At 43.3% G+C, this 20,000-nt stretch overlaps 2 protein-coding genes across 9 annotated transcripts in view; one reads left to right on the top strand and one right to left on the bottom strand.

The window, feature by feature from the left end:
* The window catches only part of RTN4 (reticulon 4), a 29,893-nt gene extending 12,511 nt beyond the window's left edge, over positions 1–17,382 (top strand). For 3 of the 4 annotated variants that reach the window (XM_026845309.1, XM_026845312.1, XM_026845310.1), the window contains 6 exons: positions 5,514–5,721; positions 8,460–8,598; positions 14,161–14,230; positions 14,899–14,945; positions 15,816–15,874; positions 16,297–17,382. In XM_026845309.1, coding sequence (XP_026701110.1) covers positions 5,514–5,721; positions 8,460–8,598; positions 14,161–14,230; positions 14,899–14,945; positions 15,816–15,874; positions 16,297–16,339 — 566 coding nt within the window. In that variant the 3' untranslated portion in view covers positions 16,340–17,382. Of the gene's footprint in view, positions 1–1,811; positions 1,931–5,513; positions 5,722–8,459; positions 8,599–14,160; positions 14,231–14,898; positions 14,946–15,815; positions 15,875–16,296 lie in introns of those variants that run through there. The other variant, XM_026845311.1, reaches the window with a different exon arrangement.
* Positions 17,383–18,808: 1,426 nt separating this feature from the next.
* EML6 (echinoderm microtubule associated protein like 6) overlaps positions 18,809–20,000 on the bottom strand; it is a 118,642-nt gene continuing 117,450 nt past the window's right edge. For all 5 annotated transcript variants that reach the window (XM_026845303.1, XM_026845305.1, XM_026845304.1 and 2 more), the window contains one exon: positions 18,809–19,850. In XM_026845303.1, coding sequence (XP_026701104.1) covers positions 19,826–19,850 — 25 coding nt within the window. In that variant the 3' untranslated portion in view covers positions 18,809–19,825. The remainder of the gene's footprint in view (positions 19,851–20,000) is intronic.

Here is a 20,000-nt window from a genome sequence, read left to right as displayed (position 1 = left end):
CTAATTAATACAATCCTGAACTTAGTTTTGCTGTGCTCTATCTGTGGTAGTTGAGGTACAAGCATAGTGAAAGTGGCACAGCCTGGGGTATTGATTAATACCTGTGGCACTGAGCATCTAGATAGGCAGGGTGAAATAGGTTTTCCTTGGGGGGAGCAGGACTTACTTTTAGCACTCTCAAAGACAGGTCCCCATGGAGTAATTGGTACTAAAATGTGACATTTATTTTTTATTTATTTCAATGAATTGTCAGCTTTTAATGGCTGAATAATGCTAATGGTAGGATGGGTGCCACAGCTATACTCCAGGCTATTTTTTTTTTTTTAAATGATTGTGCTGAAAATCTATCTGAATTCTGGTTCAGTTTAGTTAAATGGTGAAAAAGGTTGCACAAGCTTATGTGGAACTTGATATTTTAAGTTTTTATTGTGAGTAGTCAGGGGTTTGGAATGATTTTCCTGGTTCATACATTTTGCACATAGGCACGGGTGTATGATTGAGTAGAAACAAAAGAAAAATAGTGCTTTGTCTCATGAATAATTGTTAGATAGTATTTGCATTTTGGGGGGACAATCTGGTACTGTCAGACTGTATTTTCATTCTGGCATGTACTTTGTGAGATCTGTATAATTTTTTCTTGCTATGGATTGTGGGGCAGATGTGCCAAGGCGGAGCTGTGTGTGATGCAGACTTGATTTCTGACCTCTCGGACCCAGTTATATGAGCCTGCTGGTCCCACTGGACGGTGCCGCTCCTCTGTAATGACTGTCCCTAGGACAGGGGAAGCTCTGTTGGTTGAAGTCAGCTCCACCTGCTTGGCACCACATGCAGTCATGCTGTAACCACCCAGCTTCACCAGCCTGGGACTGTTCTGTTGTTACTGACTTGCAGCAAGGCAGTCAAGGACCAAACTGGCTTCCCACACGACTGAGCAGGGTAAAAGGAGGCTTCAGTTTTGTGGCTCTGACTACTCCTGCTTCTGATGCCATTTTAAATGGTCATTCACATGCAGGAAATCCTGAAAATGTCAAACCCCAGCCTGCTGATGGTGTCTGTGCTTGGCAGACTGTGGCCACCCGAGGGGATGGTGGTTTTTCTTTGGGGTTTCTCTCCACGCTGGGCCCGACCAGGTGTTGGGAGCCAAACTACAGGCCCAGAGCTTGCCCGTTCCATGCTCTGCGTAAAACAGCAGTGGAACCCCATGGACACTGTCATCTGTAAAGTTGAAGTTTAGTTAGCGGGACTGGAAAATGCATCTCTAAACAGAAATTAACAGCAATTTGCCTGTTTGTGGTCGTGTACTATTTTTTGTGGGTCTGTAGTTCATTTTCCTCACAGCAGCCTGTATGGTGCTATGGTGACAGTTGTCACTGCGCACTTCAGATGCATTCGAGAGCTGCCCATTCTCAACTCTTCTATTGTGTTTCATTTCTGTGCTAGCACAATGCTGGCTCTTATTACATTGGTCCAGAAAAAGCTCTTGTGCTCCTACACTATTTTTACTATTTGAAGACTATAAAGAAGGTCTCCTTACCTTTCAGACTACAGAAAGGTTCCAGTGTGATGGCCGTTGTTCATACAACGGCTGCAAATCGTACACTGTTTGCGTGGTTGTTTTGTTTTTTTTTTTACTCTTCCTTCTCCTTTTACACAAACAGCCTTTCTTCGGCGCTGAAACCCCTTTTTTTGTTTGTTTCCAAATACTAGATAGAGAGTGGTTGTTCATTGTGAGCGCGACTCTCCGGGCTCGGCAGCTGCGTTCCAAGGGTTTAGCGGCTCGGCAGCCATTGGCGGGGGCCGGCCGAGGCGCAGGCGGTTGCGTAGCTCTGCTGACCTCCCAGCGCCCTGGCAGGAAGTGAAAAGGCTCTGGGTAGTCAGCTGTGCAAGAGCTGGGTGCATGCAGGCACACTCAAGATGGATGCCAAAATGGGTCAGTCCCTTTTTCTTGGTTTTCTTTTCGTAGATGCGAATTAAAATGGGCTTGTAGATCTCGAGGCTTTTAATTGCTCTTTCTAAAAAAAAAAAGAGAGGGTGACTTGGTTCAGGATTTGGTTGTTCTTTTTTTAATTTTTTTTTTTAAACAGAGGATTATCAGGTTAAATATATTAAACCACTTGTTTTTGTCATCAAAACCCACTACGAACCAGGCCGTTTTAAGATAAAATGTCTGTGAAAGAAAGAAAAGACTTCCAAAAAAATAATACAGTGACAAACCTCTCATGGCACTTGCTTTAAAAGCAAAATGTAATTGGATGAGTTCTGCATGTAAGGCACGGATGCTAGCAGTACTATTTTTAGACGTGCCAAGTGACAGTTCGTGCTTACCAAATGTAGGCAGCTGTTCTTGCTTTAGAATAGACCCGGAATACTTGAATTAAATGTGTGAGATTATAGTTCATATTGTATAAAATAAAGGTTAAGACACTTTCCATGAGGAAGGATACTGCTTGCCAGGGCTGTTGCTTAAAATTGAAATTATTGTTTTTCTGCTCTTTTTAATCTGCTGTGAATATCTTGTGTACATTAAAGCCAGAAAGCTGCTTCTAGTAATGCTTTTAATCTTTTCCTTTAGAAAGAAATACAAATACCTATTTGTGATCAATTGGAGAATATAAATCAATGGCATAGTGCACTTCTCTTGGACTGAAAATTACTACATCAGCTTTTCAGTGACTTATAACACTGAATTTCCCTTTGAGGAATTTACAATGAAATAAGATATGTATGTCATTAAGCTGAGGCTGATCTGGTAGTTCTCCAAATGGAGCGGAGACAGAGTGAGGAAAAATGCTTTGTGTGCAGCTTAACTGGTCTGGGAGGTCTTAGCTTGGGGATTTTTTCATATTGATTACTGAGAGCAAAAGAGTTGAAGTTGGATCTGCTCAAGGCCATTTGGCATTTGTGGTGTGCTTTCATTCCAGCAATTTACCTTTGTTTCTTGTATTTTGGAAGCTGTCATACAGATGAATTACTGTATTTACATTCCTTATAGCTGAGTTGAAGTATGATGTGTTACTGCTTGTGATAAGTGATTCCCTGTGAAACAGTAGGAACCCACTATCCGTGGAGAGGCTTTAAAACTCTGTGACAGAGGAGGGAATATCTCGTTTACAGATCTCAGGCTGTCTGCAAGCAGAGAGGGGTAGGGCTCATACTTAGTGTGACACATGATAGGGGAGCAGCACCCAAATTTGAATGTATGGATGCTCAAGTTGCAGTATTTAAAAATAAATATAGTTTTGGTATTTGAAGCAAATAATGGGAAAGCAATGTTTTTTTCCAAAGATTTCTTGCATTATTTAGCAGCACAAAATCACTGACTTTTTTTGGCAAGACGTTTTCAAATGCTCACCCAGGTGCTGTGGATACTTGCAGCTCAATTTAGGTTTGCAGTTTCAGTGATATTTTTTTTAGGTCAAGCTCCCGGTTTTGTTCCTAACCTCCTTTTACATGCTAAACTTGCTTAAGGTAAGGTATACAGGGACGCTAATGGACACTTTTGTGATTAGAAGCGAAGCCCAAGAAACAACCAAAAAAAACATTGTTAAATTTAGAGATTATAGCCCATACAAAAGGAATTCTATGATGATTTGATTTTTGGGGCACTTTGATTTTTGCAAATATTAAAGAAAACTCCTTAGAGCTTCATTTATTTGTCAGGGAAAATGGAAGTGCAGCTTTGTAAGATGAAGAGAGCCAGCAGAAGGACAGGTCAGCAGGGTGCAATATGCCGAGGGCTGTAGATGGGAGCTGTTCTGGGAGCAGGAGTGCTACCTCCTTCAGTTGGCTGCTCTATCTCTCACCCCATATGTTTGTGGAGTCACATGATGATCCACAACCAGAGTGTGATCTTGGCTGGCTGCTTAGTTTTTATTTTATGTTTTTGGTGCAGTAGTTGTCAGCACTGTACGGAAAAGCAGGTGGATTCTGCCTGTACCCCTGTAGAGAAAAGGAGGGGAACTGAGTGGTGCTGCTGGGGTGAGGCTGTTTCTTTCCACAGCAGTTCTGGTTTGTAATAAATTTAAAGATGTTCATGCGACTGTAACCTGGTCCTGCCTGTAGAACTTCAGGAAATTTCTACCACAATGTGAATTAACAATTTGGGTAAAATATTTTGCTTTATAAAAATGGCAGCTCTAAGTTCCTGACCAGGGTTTTCATCTTTCCAGTGCCTGCTGCTCAGTACGGTTTCCCTATGGAAATAATTAGGAAAAGAGCTTCTGAAACACTGCTGAATTGCACCATAGTCAATTTAATGTTGTACCTACAAAGGGATTATGCAGACTTTGCCCTACAGAGGCTACTCAGTATTACATGTTGGTGCATTACCATATTTCCATCCCGTAAGAAATAATAGCTAAATACTGATTTTTTATTTCCTTTTACAGTTATTCAGAGTAAGAATCTGTTCTCAATTGTGATACGCTATTTTACACTTCACTTTGGTGATGTTTAGGATGAGAAAGGATGACAAAATTTATGGTGTAATAACAATAGTTTTTCTAGTATTTATCTTGAATTTTGCATCTAATACGTTGTTGCTGTGAACAAGTAATCTTGATGCAGAAGAGGAATTTGATCTTGTGAAAATCTAATCAGCTGTGAAAGCAGAAATCATGAAGAGTGAATTTTATTGTGGGTCTCACCATGAAGAAAAAACTAGAGTAGATGTCCCTGCCCATTTCCATAGTCGGGAATGGTGAATGACACTTGCCAGATCTGATGAGTTCAGTAAGGGAATGGAGCAGGTGCAGCAGCACCTCAAACCAAACCAATCTGCAGTGCATGTATTAAACCATCACCCATGACTTGTGCAAGGGTGTAGTTTATACAGTGATGCTAAAAATGGCATAATATTGTGTTTTCTCATGAGGGTTGCTTAAGGAAGAAACAAACTTGGTTTCCAAATGAAGCACTCTGCATTGGAGCACAGTAGACTTAGCCTGGATTGAAATTTCAGTGAGATTTTTCCCTGTTGATGGCTCAGTCTGCCACCCTTAACGAGCATGATAAACTCCCACGGGAATGTCCTCACTCAAAAGAAACAGAATGAACTGTTAATGAGTCCTGAGCTGCGGTGCCTTGGCTTCTGTCAGACTTGCAAAGACTGAAGGGTTTAGAGATCTGTTAGTGTCTTGTCATTTGTCCTAACAGGGAATTGAATCCAGCTCTTCAGTGAGTGACCTCCACAAAGCACACAAAAATAAATCTAAAGGAAGCACAAACTGCCACGGTTCTGTTGAAGAGATTATTTCTGACATTTCCTAAGGGTGGAATCATGCTTAAATTTTAGCAATTACATTTCAAATAATCCTAGTAACAGTAATACAAATAATCTGAAGGCCAATGCAGAATCAGTGCTAAAATAACCTATTTCTAGTTGTAATTTCAGCTCTGTCTTGATGACTTTCAGCACTCAAGTGAATCATATTTTACTGTTTTCATATGGATGCCAAAGGTATCTTGTTCTAATTTTTTTTTTTTTTTTTTTTTTTTTTTTTTTTTAATTTTAGTTGTTGACCTCCTTTACTGGCGAGACATTAAGAAGACAGGAGTGGTGTTTGGTGCCAGCTTGTTCCTGCTGCTTTCATTAACAGTGTTCAGCATCGTGAGTGTGACAGCTTATATTGCCTTGGCCCTGCTTTCCGTGACGATCAGCTTTAGGATATACAAGGGAGTTATCCAGGCAATCCAAAAGTCTGATGAAGGCCACCCGTTTAGGTGAGATTTTTCTTTTAATTAAGAAAAAGCGTGTTTTGGGAAACAGCCGTTTTGGTGCTGTTGGAAGCAATAGATGACACATGCTGTAATATGTTGCATAATAATGTAAATAGTCTCCAAACTGACAAATCTCTTAGGCAGCCCATGACACTCTTCTTGCAACTCTTCTCAGTAGGCCATGCAGTGGTGCAGACAGTGAACTGAGCACCTGGTACAGGGCATTTTTCTGGGAATGTTACAGTATTGAGCGACATTAGACAAAACTAAATACTTCAATGTAGTGGAGTAAGATGTGCACTTCAGAACGCTGTAGTCTTCAGAATGTGGACCAGTGGCAGATGATGTACAAAACTTAAAGAATACCCAGGAGATGGAGCCTTTTCAATGCAATATATTTAGCAAAAAAACAGAATAAATGTAGCAGGGGACGCTTTTAGCTTTTTGAAACTTTTTTTGAAGAATACTCTTAAAATTTGTGTTTTGGTGTCTAGCAGCACAGCTGTGTTCTCCACATGCAGGGCTGCCTTGTCATCAGCAGAATCCAGGCGTGTCGCAGCCTGCCTAGATCAGAAGTCCGGAAACTTGGAGGAGCTGAACCGTAGGATGAATTTAGGTCCTCAAAGAGGGCCTCTGAGCTCTTTGCTTAGTGATGAACTAAGTCCTCGGGGCATACCACGTGTGCACTTCCCTGCACCATGGGAATATGGTACCCATGGTATTCATCCTTTCCTGTGTGGAGTACAGAGGTGCCTGGTCTTGCAAAACTGCATCTTCAGAGAAAAAAGAACTTACTCCTGTGTTAGGGTAGTTACTAAGAGCGTGTTTCCATACCAGCTCTGTCTCACACTGCTCAGACTTTGTTCTCTCCTTTTATTAATCACTGAAGGGTCAATCTCAACTTCCCGTCCGCCTTTAAGAAACTTCTGCTTGCCCTGCTGTTTACAGCTCTTACTAATTTTGTGGTGTTTCCAATTATTCTCATTCACTTCCTCTCACCTTCAGTAAGGCAAAGTACAATGCTTTCTCAGATTTACCATCATGCCTCACTATGTGTGTAGTGCCTCATACACCTGGTGGAGACCAGTCTGTGCCTAAAACAGCTGTGGGACAAGACTCTGGCGGGGGGAAAAGAAAAAAGAGTATTTAGATCTAATGGTAAAAAAATATGTCAGAACAATTGGCAACAACATTCAGTATAGCACTGTGAAATATTTACCTTTTGTAAATTTAGGTTTTTGTTTGAGTTGGGCTTTTTCACTCCTCAAGGCCCCCGCATGGCCCTCCTTGCTCACCCTCATTAGGGTGAGTAAATCCCAGCTGAAATACTGTTTGCTCTGTCTACCCAGCAGTGCTCTGCAGTATCCTCGCTATTATTCCAAGTTTATCAGTTAAGTTCTTTCTCAGCAAGAACAAGCAAAACTTGTTCTACCTGTGTTCTTTCTGCAGTTTATCTCTAAAAACACTGATATTCACAAGAAGCTTCCAGACATTCATGAGCAACATAGCTGGTTGCTCACTTGGAGTCTGTGTACCTCGTACTATGAGAAGGGTGTTTTTACTTGAAGTCAGTTTGACAGCAAAGAGCACATCCATGACAATAATTTTTGATTCAGGGACCAAATATCTTGCTGATGAGTTGAGAAGGGTGTGCAGATTCAAGCCAAGTGTGGATAGCAGAATGTAGCCTTGAAATGGCTACCCTCTCTAGTTACTGGTTAAAGTGTTTTGGTTTATTTTGGACTGGCCACAAGACTGTGTTTTACTTTACCTTAAATGACATACATAGGAGCCTCCACTGTGGGGTTTTTATTTTGGAAAAAATCAAACCCACCCCAAAGCAGAATCCCCCCTTCCAAACAAAAGTAGAAGTTTAACAACTGTAGTACCTTCAAAATGAGTGCCCTGTTATAGATGTGCTGCATTGCTCCTTCTCCCTCCAACATACAAATCAGAGAAATAAATTATTCTCTATATGAGACTCAATTGCCACAGCCACTGCAGCTACAGATCAGAGTTACAGTGCACAGAACACTTAAGCAGAGAAAGAGTTTATATCTTTCTTTTGAAAGAACTGCTGTCACTAACTGTAAGAAATTATTTAAGCAAATGATGATAAAATTGCTGGGTTTACCGTGCCTTACTGCGTGTGTTACAGCTTAATGGCAACTTCAGAAGTGCCTTCCAGCAGGATGTTGCTTCTGTAGGAGATTTTTCTGTTTGAGAAATGAAGTCTGGCAAAATATTAGGCTGCCTAACACAATAGTAAAAACGGAGAATGACACTCCCCCACCTCGCCAGCCTGTCTGTGTCTCATTTTTTTAAATATGTGTTGGCCTTATTAGAGTACTAGCTGAGAGCACATGGGGCATTGGTGCTGGAGGCTGTCGTGGCCATTCGTTGGCCTTGTCTGTTCACACCCATGTGCCAGCCAGCACAACTTTTTTGCCTCATCCAGGTAAGGCAGTGTGTGACTTGGTAAGTGCGCTTACACAGCATGGGAGTCAGAAGGAAACTTTTTATTTTCATCAGAGAGGTGGTGGATTTTTTTAAGGTTTGCTTTTACCTTCTAAGAATACCTTAGGTTAGTTCTGTTCTATCCTCTTAGCGTTCCTCATACAGTGAGGCTTTTCTTTTAATAACATAAAAAGTAGGTGTGTTGACATTGTATGTCTAACATAGGTTGGTACTGTTTGGCAGCATTCTCACAGTAGAGTTCCATAAGCTCTTCTCTCTTGCAGGGCTTACTTGGAGTCTGATGTAGCTGTGTCTGAAGAGCTTATTCAGAAATACAGTAATGTTGTGCTTGGTCATATTAACGGCACAGTCAAGGAGCTGAGACGTCTCTTCCTCGTCGATGACTTAGTTGATTCTCTGAAGGTAAGTTCGCTTCAGTTCTAGGTATGGAAGCCTTGGGTCAGTAGGTTCCTTGCTGACCTGGGTTAGCAAAGCCCACTGGTCCTTACAAACATGAATGAACAATCACAGCTTTGGCTCTGTATAAGTAAATAATCACTTGTAGTTTGCTTTTGAAGTCATAAGACGTTTTTGTTTGTCAAGAAGTATAGCTTTACTTTAGCCACGTGGAGTTGAATATCAAGTGCTGCGTGCAGTAATAGAGTGGATAACTTTATCGGTACTTTATTTTGACAGTATAAAAACAAATGGGAAACTGAAATAAGCTCTGGCTGTGTGGGGTTCAGCGGTTACACCTCCTCACTGGTGCTTAACAGCAGAAATCTTTTAAGAAAACAAGACACTGCTCCAATATGGGAATTCAGAACAATGTGTCACCAAGGTGTACCCATCCCTCTGGAAAACCCATGGTTTGGGGTAGACTGCCACAGTCTGGTTTTGTTTTTCTGTTTGTTTCTGTCCGAGAGGAGCGAGTGGTCAGTGCACAGTTACTTGCCTCAGACGATAGGAGTTCTTGTGTCCCCTTTTTTGCTCGAAGACAGGGACTGAGTGATGCCCTCGTTTTCTGAATAAGGTGGATGATTGTTTCAGTCCAGGGTTTGGGTGTAAATAGCTGCTTCTTTTAGTGACTCCAATTACTGAAATGGGTTTTGCTAGTTGCTCTGCCTTAAGTGTGCAGGGCTACCTAACAGGTATCTTGGATATGTCCCAGTAGTATTTAACAGGATTTATTGAAGGTGGCAGAACAAAACTGATGGTGAAGAACAATAATAAAAAAATGTAGAAAAAAAGAGGTAAGAATTGGTTGAAACCCCTTCAGTTTTGTTCTGTGAGAAGGACATTCTATCCTTACCAGCTAATCACCTTTCTCTTGTTTTTCAAACAGTTGTTTCCTTTACGGTGAACAGTGTGTTGTCCATTTCTTTTTCAGTTCACTTAATCTTCTTGAAATAAAGTTGCATTTATCCTCTGGTAAATCCCTTACTTAGTGCTTTGTAAAGACCTTTGAGTTGTCATGGTGTTGGGGGAGGGGGTTTCTAGCGAAGCTTGGAGAAAAATAGGAAGGCTGCAAGTGTCTTTGTTATATTTGTGGAATAGAAATTGGAGGCAGATCTCAGGATCTTACCCAGAGTGTCTAGATCCAGTTTCTTATTATGCTCCAGCTTAAACACAGTCAGTAAGAGGAGTCATTTCCCTGGGCAGACAGGAAAGATTAGAGGGCTGCCAGGTTGTTACCTGGGTTCTGCTGCTCCTGGTAAAGATTAATTTTCTTAGAAGGGAAAGAGGAGATGGGCTATTAGTACCAGGGTTTTGTGTGATAATGTTCCTGCCCCTAGAGGGTTGTGCAGTAGAAGTGTTTTTATGGTGTGTCTGTGCATTCTTATTTTCTGGTTATTTTTGTGGACGTGATAGATACCTCTGCAGTCATTTAATGGGCAAATGGCTTCAGGGCGGCAGGTACTGTCCGTGCCTTGCCAGTGTTCCCACACATCTCTGCACCATCTCTAGGCCACAGCCCTGAGCCAAAGAATTACTGTTCTGAACTGAACACAGCTGGAATTGCAGTTTGCTAACTCGAACTTGGTGTGTGAGGAAGGAAGGGAACATATTCTTTGTTAATTGTGTTTAAGGGCATTGACTTTCTGTGTTCAAAGAAAAGTTATTTTGCTTAAGTCGTGTTTGGATCTGATTAAATGACATCATAGAAAAACTTGGGGTCACAAGATCACTTGTATTTCTTTAATAATTAAACCCTTTGTGATATGTTCCTTCACCTGAGTTATAAGAATTTCCACACCATTTGTTTAGAGATCACAGTCCCTTGCAGTAGAGGAAAAGGAAGCAGCGAGCAGCCAAGTGCCGTTTCAGTTAACACTGGTTTAAAAATTATAGGCCTTTCAGGGGAAATATGTTAGAAGCAGAATTAATTCCAGTCAGACTGTCTTCAAGGCACTCTAATCACTTCTCAGATACTATAGTATATAGGAAAGACATGTTTATTTAGCCTAACTAACTCATTTCCCCATTCTTCTTCTGACATTTAAAATGATTTATGTAGGATAATTAGTGTAGTTGATAGTAGTTGTGAGCAAGCCCTTATATGAAACCAGTGAATGGCAGGACAGTTCATGAGCACGTTACTGATTTTGAGGAGTTCATGCTTCAGGAGAACATGAAAATGCTGGTGTCTTATGTAATATAATGGCCCTGTTTAAAAAAAAAAAAAGGTAATATCTTGGCTCGTGTACTTTAAACAATCTTCACTATAGGAAACAGCATGTTTGTGTATAATTACAGAGCTTTAATGTAGAAGTCAGAAGGTGAGTTTATTGTGTGTAATAGTTCTGGCTGTAAAATTTGTCTTGTTAGGATATTTTTGTTTTTTATTAAGCAGTGCTTCAGTCATAGAAGTCTTAAAATGGACTCTAAATATTTATGCAGCGCAAGGAGAAGTTCCTTAGAGCCCTTGAGGAGCAATTCCAGAGGAGCCCTTGCCAGAGAGTCCCAGGAGAAGCTGCACTTTGTCCTGATAAACAGCGATCTGGTGCTTGGCCCCCAGCTGCCGACGGTACACTGGGGCACAGTTGCTCTCCATTTGTCATTGCTCAACCCCTGTTTTGAGAAACAGAGCCCTTGGCTACATTGGAACTATTTTATAGCAAAGAAACTGCTAGATGGATGTTTCTGGATTTGCCATGAAACTGTGGTATACTTTGGGTACTGGGGAGTCATTAATCACTGCAGTGAGACAGGCAAAGACTTGCTTGAGCCTGTCAGATGTACTGGGCTTTTCCTGGGTTCTGTGTTGCTGCAGCATTGGTGCTGAGCTCAGCCCTGTGCTGTCCTTCTGCCCTGAGCTGGGGAAGAGCAGTAGTGTCACTGGGTTGCTTCTGCTCTTTATTTTTTTTCATCTCAGAGCTTCAGGTGTTTAGGTGAGCCTTTTTGCATTTGTTAGGTTTCCTGAGTTTGTCTCATTTCTAAGGGAGAAAAAAAAAAACCAAAAAAACAAGACGACCAATACAGAAATAGAGATGAATACAGAAATAGAGACTAATCTGTAACTGTGGAATTGAGATCAACTCCACTTAATCCCAGAGTGTTGCATTCACTGTCAGGAGTGTGTGAAGAGGGAAGGAGTTGTGGGGGTTGTTGCTGAGGATTTTGCTGAGCTCTGTTTGCCCTGTAGCCCCAGCTTTCAAAAGAGCAGTCCCTGACTGCAAGGGGTATGTGTGTGTCTCTCTGGGCTCACTGTTCCCTCTCCTGCTCTGTGTAAATAAGCAAAGTGGATTAAAACCTGCTTGTGCAACACAGCTTGTTGTTAGACCCTGCTGCTACTCTGGACAGACTTTGGGGGAAGCCAAGCCTGTGTCAGTCAAGTGTTAACTCTCCCCCATTTTATCCTTCCCCAGCCCTCAGTTCAGTGCTCACTGAAGAGGACTGCACAGTCCTGATAGGTGTTGGACTTTGGGACTGATTCAGCTCCCACACCCTCCTGTTAGGTGAGCTCATCACCTCTCCTGCCTGGGTCACAGCTCAGTACTGCTGGGGAGTGGCCATCCCACCGGGGTGGGGCCGTGGAGGAGATGGCGGCTCATGGGACGCTTTCCTGGTGTGCTCCCTGCCGGCAGGGAGGCTTCTCATGGATCCCTCACCTGTAGTAAGATTGTTTGGCTGTCCTGCCCTGGCTGGGGAGAGGGACGTGCTGCATGTGCAGACCTGTCTTTGCTCCCTTCACGTGTCTTGTGCGAAGAGGCTGGCAGGCAGGTCTCGCCCTGGCATGGCGGGGAGCGCAACTGGGCCAGGGTTTGGATGAGTCATGAGGGAGTTCAGAGAAATGTGCTTGATTTTTCTTGATAAACCTGCCAAAACCCGTCAGTGGGAACGCAGCTGATGGTGGCTGTGTCTGAGGGTGCCTCTGTCACATCTGGAAAGATCTGACGGATGAAGAACTGCATCATTTGTGATAAATCCTGCTGGATGTTGAAGGGGTCCAGCTTTGAATGAAGCTCTTCGAGCAAACTTCATTACACGGGTCGTGCAGTTAAGCTTGTATTGATTGTCACGCCCTTATCTTGGTGTTGGCGCTTGGTTTGGTTTGGACATTTTGCATTATTATGATAAACTAAAAATGGATGTTTGCGTACATAACTTGTGAGTAACTTGGCTGCAGGCTAGAGCCTTGCCTGCACCCACAGTCCCCCTCAACAGGCATATTTTTCTTTCCAGTGCTTTGTACCCATCGTTTTCTTGCATCTATCCCCTGCTATCGGGGTGCTTCCCCCTCAACTGCTAACTCTACCCAGATCTTCTCTCCCTGATGCCACCAGTGGCCTCCGCGCCACCTCTGTCCTGCTGCTCGGTGTTTGCAGTGCTTGGCACGGAGTAACCAGAGATGCTCAGTTGCTCAAAGTGCTGGGGGTCCCTCCTGCATGCTCTGCAAACCCCTGTGGTGACACCCGGGTCCTGGCTGCAGCTCGGTTCCTTATGGGCTCTGCAACACTAGAAGAACTGGGCTGGTTTTCCTCGGGAGTAATCCTGGACAGAAATAGAGCTGGCAGGCTCCAGCCCCCTCCCACCCTTGCATAGGTCAGGGGTGTGCTTGGGACACTCTCCACCTGGCAGAAAGTGGAGGGCTGGAGCCTCTGCAGATCCTTGTGTAGAGGAGGTGCAGCGGGGGGCTGTGCAGGGCACTCGGGGTGGGGGTGTCGGGGGGCAGGACCCGTGGTGGGGGATGACTCAGGCCATGATACGAAGCCAGAAATGAAAGCAGGGTGAGGGGTTGGGGGTCTGTTCGCAGAAGGATGACTTTGCTTCTGAATTTGCCTCTGACTTGGAGCCAGCCTCCATTTTATGGCACTGGCAACTCCTCTCTTCCCTGATTTTTTTTTTTTTTTTTTTTTTTTTAGTATCCAAAGCTCCTATGTTTTCTTAACAGGAAAAAAGTCAATTAAGCCAACCTTGCCACGTTACCCTCCAGACAGGTTTTGCTCTCATGTGACACAAACCTCTGCCCTGGCTAGTGAGCCCTTCACAGACACCTTTGCTAACCCAACCCTGACGGGGGGTAGTTTGGTGCTGCCATTTGTGCTGCGGCCCATGTGCCAGCTGCTGGGCTACCAGACCAAGGGCCTGCTGGTCCCACGCCTGTGTCAGGCACCAGCCCTTTGGCCTCTCAGTTGCCTGTCTTGTTCCACCCCTTGAAGGGAGGGAGGTAGGAACTGCATTTGCCCATCATTCTTGAAGATGTAAGTGCTGTATGAGCACAGAGGGCGCTGAGCAGGCACCGACTGGCAGCATCGGGTCACTGCTGGCTTGGGCTGAGCTCAGCCTGGTGATAGAGGCACTGAACCCCTCGGCCACCTTGTCACTCAACTACAGGATCTGTACAGGGGTGAAGGGCAATTCGGGGTGGTATAGTTTCCTCTGTGTGTTTACAGAAGTTCTCTCACTGCTTGAACTAGTCTGTGCCAGTAAAACAAAACCATGAGCTGATGTGCTGTTTGTTTTTGTTTTTTTCCTTTTTAGTTTGCAGTGTTGATGTGGGTATTCACTTATGTTGGTGCCTTGTTTAATGGTCTGACATTACTGATTCTGGGTAAGTGTTTTAAATTGCATTTGTACATGGCATGCCAAATAACTCTGGAAAAGCACTGAACTCTGCTCTGTACTGGGAGGCTATTCCAGTGTTCTTGAGTGTGTAACAAGATGTTAAAAAGTTTTATGTCCTCCTTCTGGGACGTTGCTAACACTGCTGAACAGATAACTTTGAAATTGCGTTGTTGAATGAACGAATTTCCCAGACACCGTATCATTGCAAAGCACGTTCTGCTGTGCTTGTCCCTGCCAGGGTTGGCCTCCCCTGGATATCATCACAGTGTAGTGGGTTTGGGGGAGGCTTTGGCCGTGCCCTGCTGCAGATAGTTGTATTTCTTGTATCCCAGAGCAGGCTGGCCTCAGGTGTCCGAAACTGTGTGATACTGCCAGAAGGCTAAGCATCCTTTTCAAAGGATTTGTATAACCCTCAGTGAAACAGTGAACTGTGACCAGACTTACTGTACTGTTAATGAGACTTGGAGAACAGCCCAGCTTCTCCCCAGTACGGATTATTTAAATTACTGGCCAACAGTTCTTCTATGTGGCTTAGTTATTTCTTTTCCTTGTACCCTTTTTGAAGGGAATGTCAAGGTGTGGAAACCAGTCTTTCTTTTACCTGAACACTATCCCTTTTGTCAATATTTACACCTTTGATGTGCTCTTTTCCAGCTTTGATTTCGCTCTTCAGTGTTCCTGTTATTTATGAGAGACATCAGGTGAGTGTATATGATTCGTTAAATGCTTTCTAAAACTCGCTTTGAAGCCAAACCAGGAGTGAATAAAACCAAAATTCATTTTGATATTCTAAAATCTTTAAAGCCTTTAAAAGACAGGCCTTCAACAGGGAGTCAGTTGCCAGGGCTGAGGAAATGGAGTTCCTGTGGAAGTCTCTCCCCCATTTGGGTGGAAGCGTAGGGAGGTTTCCTCAGCAGTTACAAACAAGGCCTCATGAACCCCGAAGCCTTCTCTCCGCTGGGCTGGATGTGGCCAGGCCTACAGCAGCAGAAGGCACTGTGTGTTAATCCTGATGTAGGTACTTGTAAAAGAATTTATGAAGAACCCTCTTTGGAGCTGATAGTCAGGGTTTGTGTCCTAAAGTAGCCCTGGCAAAGACAGGAGGTGGGAGATGCTTGGCACAGTCTGCTGCTTCTCCTGGGGAGAGGGCAATGTAAAAAAGGAGCCAAAATAAAACACTTCTGATGAAATGATAGTGGAGATGGAGCAGGCTGTGTCTTGAGCAGGTCACAGCACAGGAGGGGGGAAGCCAGCTCCGGCTTAGCCGTGCCCTCTCCTCTTTCAAAAACAAGGGTGCTGGGGCTGGCAGCCAGCCCGGGATGTGGCAAGGGGGGACAATGGGTATGGAGCAGAGGGTGGAGCCTCCCAGGCTCCTCTCCCAGCTGGTGGGAGGACACTGTGGTCACTGGGAATCCTGCCACCCTAAGGGGGGGGATGAGGGACAGGTCGTGTGGCTTCAGGAGGCTCCTGGAGCCTCTCAAGGGGCTGGAGGCTGCTCTGGGCAGGCCGAGCTGGTTACCAGCCCCCAGCCCCTCTGCGGGCCTCTTAACAGCTCCCATCTTCACTTGCAGGCCCAAATTGACCATTATTTGGGACTCGTGAACAAGAACGTCAAAGACGCCATGGCCAAGTGAGTTGGGTGGTGTTTTTTTTTTTAATTTCACTTTATAAATAACATTTCCAGTTCTTCGTGTGTGTGGTACTCCTGGATATAAGAAATGCACTCAGTGCTCTAGTCCTGGGAGGAAAAACTCCTTTGTTTACATTTGGAATGGTTATGGAATCAGCTCCTTCCTCACAGATACTGTTAAGTTAATCCTAGAGAACTTCCAATAGAAATCTGGATATTGGAAACAGTTGGTGAAACTTGAGGCCCTCGGCCCTTGCTGCCAAGGGCTGAACGAAGAGGAGTTTTGTTGGTCTGTGAGTGTAGTAAATCTGTGTTGCTGTGATAATTATCTTCATGCGGTGCTGTTTTTAGGACCATGTTTGCTTTTGGTGTTTGTTACTGAAATGCTGTTCTTTCTTTTTCCTCTCCTCTTCCTCTCGTAGGATCCAAGCAAAGATCCCTGGGTTGAAGCGCAAAACTGAATAAAAAGCCTGAAGCAACTTATGGATAGGAAGTTCATCTTTAAGGGGGGAAAAAAAAACTCATTTGGATTTACATGGGGAGGGTCAGGGAATAGCAAAGCCCTTGACATTGCAGTGCAATTTCACAGATCTTTATTTTTTAGCAACGCAGTGTTTGAGGAAAAATAACTGTTTTGACTGCCATGTGTTTCATCATCTTAAGTATTGTAAGCTGCTATGTATGGATCTAAAACTAATCATCTTTCTTTATCCCGTGTGCAGCACTGGCTAATACAAACGATTTGAGAAAGCTGTACATTTTGCTTCGTCAGAGGTAGTCGCTGCTGCGTTCCCGAAGAGGTAGTGCAGGTGGCGCGGAGGAGAACACTTCCCAGTTTGTGCACTGTGTATGGTCTGTGTAGATTGAAGCAGATTTTCTAAAATGAGATGTTTTAGAAGAATATACCATTTTAGCAAGTTTTGAAAAATCTTGCCTTTTTGGTATGAGTATAGCTGTATCGTGATTTTATTGTTTTATCAATTGCCAATATATATATATATATGTGTTTCACAAAGCTTAGATCTTTCAGCTGCTCCACAGTGCTTCATACTTCAGAGAATTGACTGAGTCCTGGACTAGCTCCATAGCACACAAGCTTGAGAAACTAAAATGTCTCCGTAAACACTAGCATCTGTTTAAGGAAAACAAAAGAGAAACGAACAAAGGAACTGCCACATATATTAAAAGAAAATTACAACATACACTTGGCTGCACAAACCTTACAGTAGTTGATTTTGAGCAAATAATCCTACAGTCTCTCAAACTCTGATAAATCTGTGGACCGAATATCTAATGCTGCAAATGGTGTTTGGAAACTTAAAGCCTTGTTATGCAAGAAATTATAAGTGGAAATTTATATACTTGCAGTTTAAGCTGTATTGAACTAAGTCTGTGGAATGCATTGTGAAATGTAAAAAAAAAAAACCCACAAAAAAACCAAAAAAAAAGAAAAAAAAACACCCCACGAACAAAAACCCCAAGTATCAATAAAGCTTATAGACATAAAATAATATTGGCATTTTGCTTTCTTGAAGCAAGTTTAATATATTTGTGTTGATTTAGTTTAAGCTGATTGTGATTAACTACCCTTTGTAGCTGGTGGTGGCAATAGTGTGTGAGGCGTTAGCTGTGTGAGTAGGTGGGTTTCCCACAGGTCCTTTGCTGTTGCCCTGTGTGGAGGGAGGCAGTTTGTGCAGGTGCTGTTGGGCGTGGGGCTGGTGCAGAGAGATCCTGGCCCAGGGCACTTGGCTGTTGTGAGTTGGGTGTTGAGAGTTGTGGAAGAGCAAAGTGTTAGTAGGTTCTGCTAAACAAAGTGCAGAGCCTTGGTTTGTTTTAGTCTTGAGACTATAATAGATAATAGCAGACCCTAGCTTGAAGGAAATGGGAAACCAAGTCCCAGGGTATTTGCTTTGGATCAACTTGTGGTTGAATGTGATTGAAGAGGTGGAAACACAAAACAGGTATCCAAATTTATTTCAGATACAGATCTTAAATTAATATCATCTTGACCATTGAAAAATAAATTCATGCACTAATATTTTAGTTTACAGTATAATACATGGTTACCTGTGAACATGTTCTACACACAGCCAAACCATAGAAACATACAACTTTTCAGTGTTTTCCTGACAGACACTATTGCTTCAAGATATTTTTCACATCACCATTGATTAACTTACTCTGCCACACACGTGGTCAGAGTTGGGATACAATCAGTGTGAGAGAAGGCAAAGATTGTTACAACATAGGCCAAGAAGGTGCTCACTGACATCACCACCTCACAACATTATGGGATTGGAGCGAGAAGGTTTCTGCAAAAAAAAAAAGACTGCATAGGGACTCGTATTGTGTATCTGACAAACTGATCTTCTGTACAGTCATATAAGGCATTAATAAATTCAATTTTAAATAAAAAGGTGATTCTGTGAGGTTGCTGAAGCACTTTTATGTGTGAAACGTACCTTGATCCACTCCTCTGACTGCACAGTTGTCACCTCCAGCAGCTGCCGGCTTACGCAGTGGCCTCAGAAGTGGATTGGCAGGAAGTTGCCCCAGTTCCAAGTGACAGCTGCCTGAACTGGGACTAAATCACTATCTTTTTTTTTCCCCCAAGAGTAAATGTAAGTGTAAATGTTTTATTTTGGCTTTCGTTTGATAAAGGAACAGTGGTGTTTAAAAAAAGGTGATTTCACAACATATATGTTTTTGCATGCCTGAAATACCAAAAAATCTTTTGATATTGCCCACGTTTTCTGTTCCTTTCTAAACAGTTTCATTGGCAAAAGCTGAACTTTGTTTGCTTTCTCCCATTCTCATGTCGTTGCATTTTTTGGTTCTGAGAAAGTGTTTTTATAGAATGCTGAAGGTTTGATCTTGCCTGTTTGTGAACATGCAGTGGTGGGTCTCCACTGCAGTGCGGAGGCACCTGCCCCTGCCTTGGCTGTGAGAGGAGTCACTCCCCCTATTGGCAAAACTGAGGCTCTTCTTGAGGACAGGGACATTTCCTGGGACTTTCAAACCAGTTCTGATCAATACAGGAACTGTCCACTGTCTGCGGGAAGTTGTTACCCAGAAAGCGCTTTTTCCCTGAAATTCTGTGTCAGAATTTCTGCAACCAACTCTCTCACTCTACTCGCTGTCTGAGTTGAGATTCCAATTGTGGCTGCACTCATGCTACCATTGCCAAGCAGTTGTGAACAGCTTACCAGGAGGTTCTTGCTGTCAGGATCATTTGGGAATTCACTTATGAAGATGGTGGAAAGCAAAGCAGAAATCAGGGAGAATGTAAGTAGGCAGCTGGAAAAGGTGTTAATGGTGTTGGTTAGCCCTCCTCTGTGTGAAAGTTATAGCACCGTGTGTTGAAAGCAATTGGTGGGAGGCAAGACTGTAGCCCATACTACTAGAAAAATTACTGAAAGGCACTTTATGGATAGAAAAGTTTGCCAAATATATATATTTAAAAAGAAAATGGACTGACTTAAAAAATGATAGTTTGCTCCTTAAATTACTGAAAGCAGAAGTGTGAACCCCAGCAATGTTGACTAAAAGCTTCTAGTTTTTCTCAGTGCACCACATGTGAGTGTTACGCAGGTGTTGGAAAGACAGCCGATTCCTTGAAGAAATGTTGACACCATCAATTTAGAAATAACGGAAATGTAAAGGGCCCAGCATGTCCTCAGTGCACTCCCGTTTCAGCAGGGTTTGACTAACACTGCATGGAGGCAAAATCAGCTCTGTGAGTGGAGTGTTCCTCCCCACAGCCTACCCAGGGCACAGAAGGATCCCCTTTGCAGCTGCACCTTCTTACTTAAGGGTCTTTCAAATGCACCATCACATTCACAAGTCAGTAAATCACTAGGAGGGTGTCCCTGCACAGCATCATGGGCTGGAGGCATCCCTGGGCACAGCAGCTGCTTGGGGGTGGCAGGAACAGCAGGAAGTCATCGCCATTCAAAGACATCGCCAGACAAAGACACTACCAGGAAAACAAATGGGGGCAGGGTTATTTCCCTAGAGCAACTGATGGTAACTCATCATACCATATGATATCACAGCACAAGACACCAAGTACATTAAATACACACAGGGTTCTAAACAGAAGTAACTTGACAGTTACTTGGCAGAT

Source organism: Athene cunicularia, assembly GCF_003259725.1.
Source record: "Athene cunicularia isolate RWA chromosome 3 unlocalized genomic scaffold, athCun1 chr3_part1, whole genome shotgun sequence".
Lineage (NCBI taxonomy): Eukaryota > Metazoa > Chordata > Aves > Strigiformes > Strigidae > Athene > Athene cunicularia.
The sequence above is the reverse complement of the archived record's forward strand: the minus strand, read 5'-3'. Positions and strand labels throughout refer to the sequence as shown.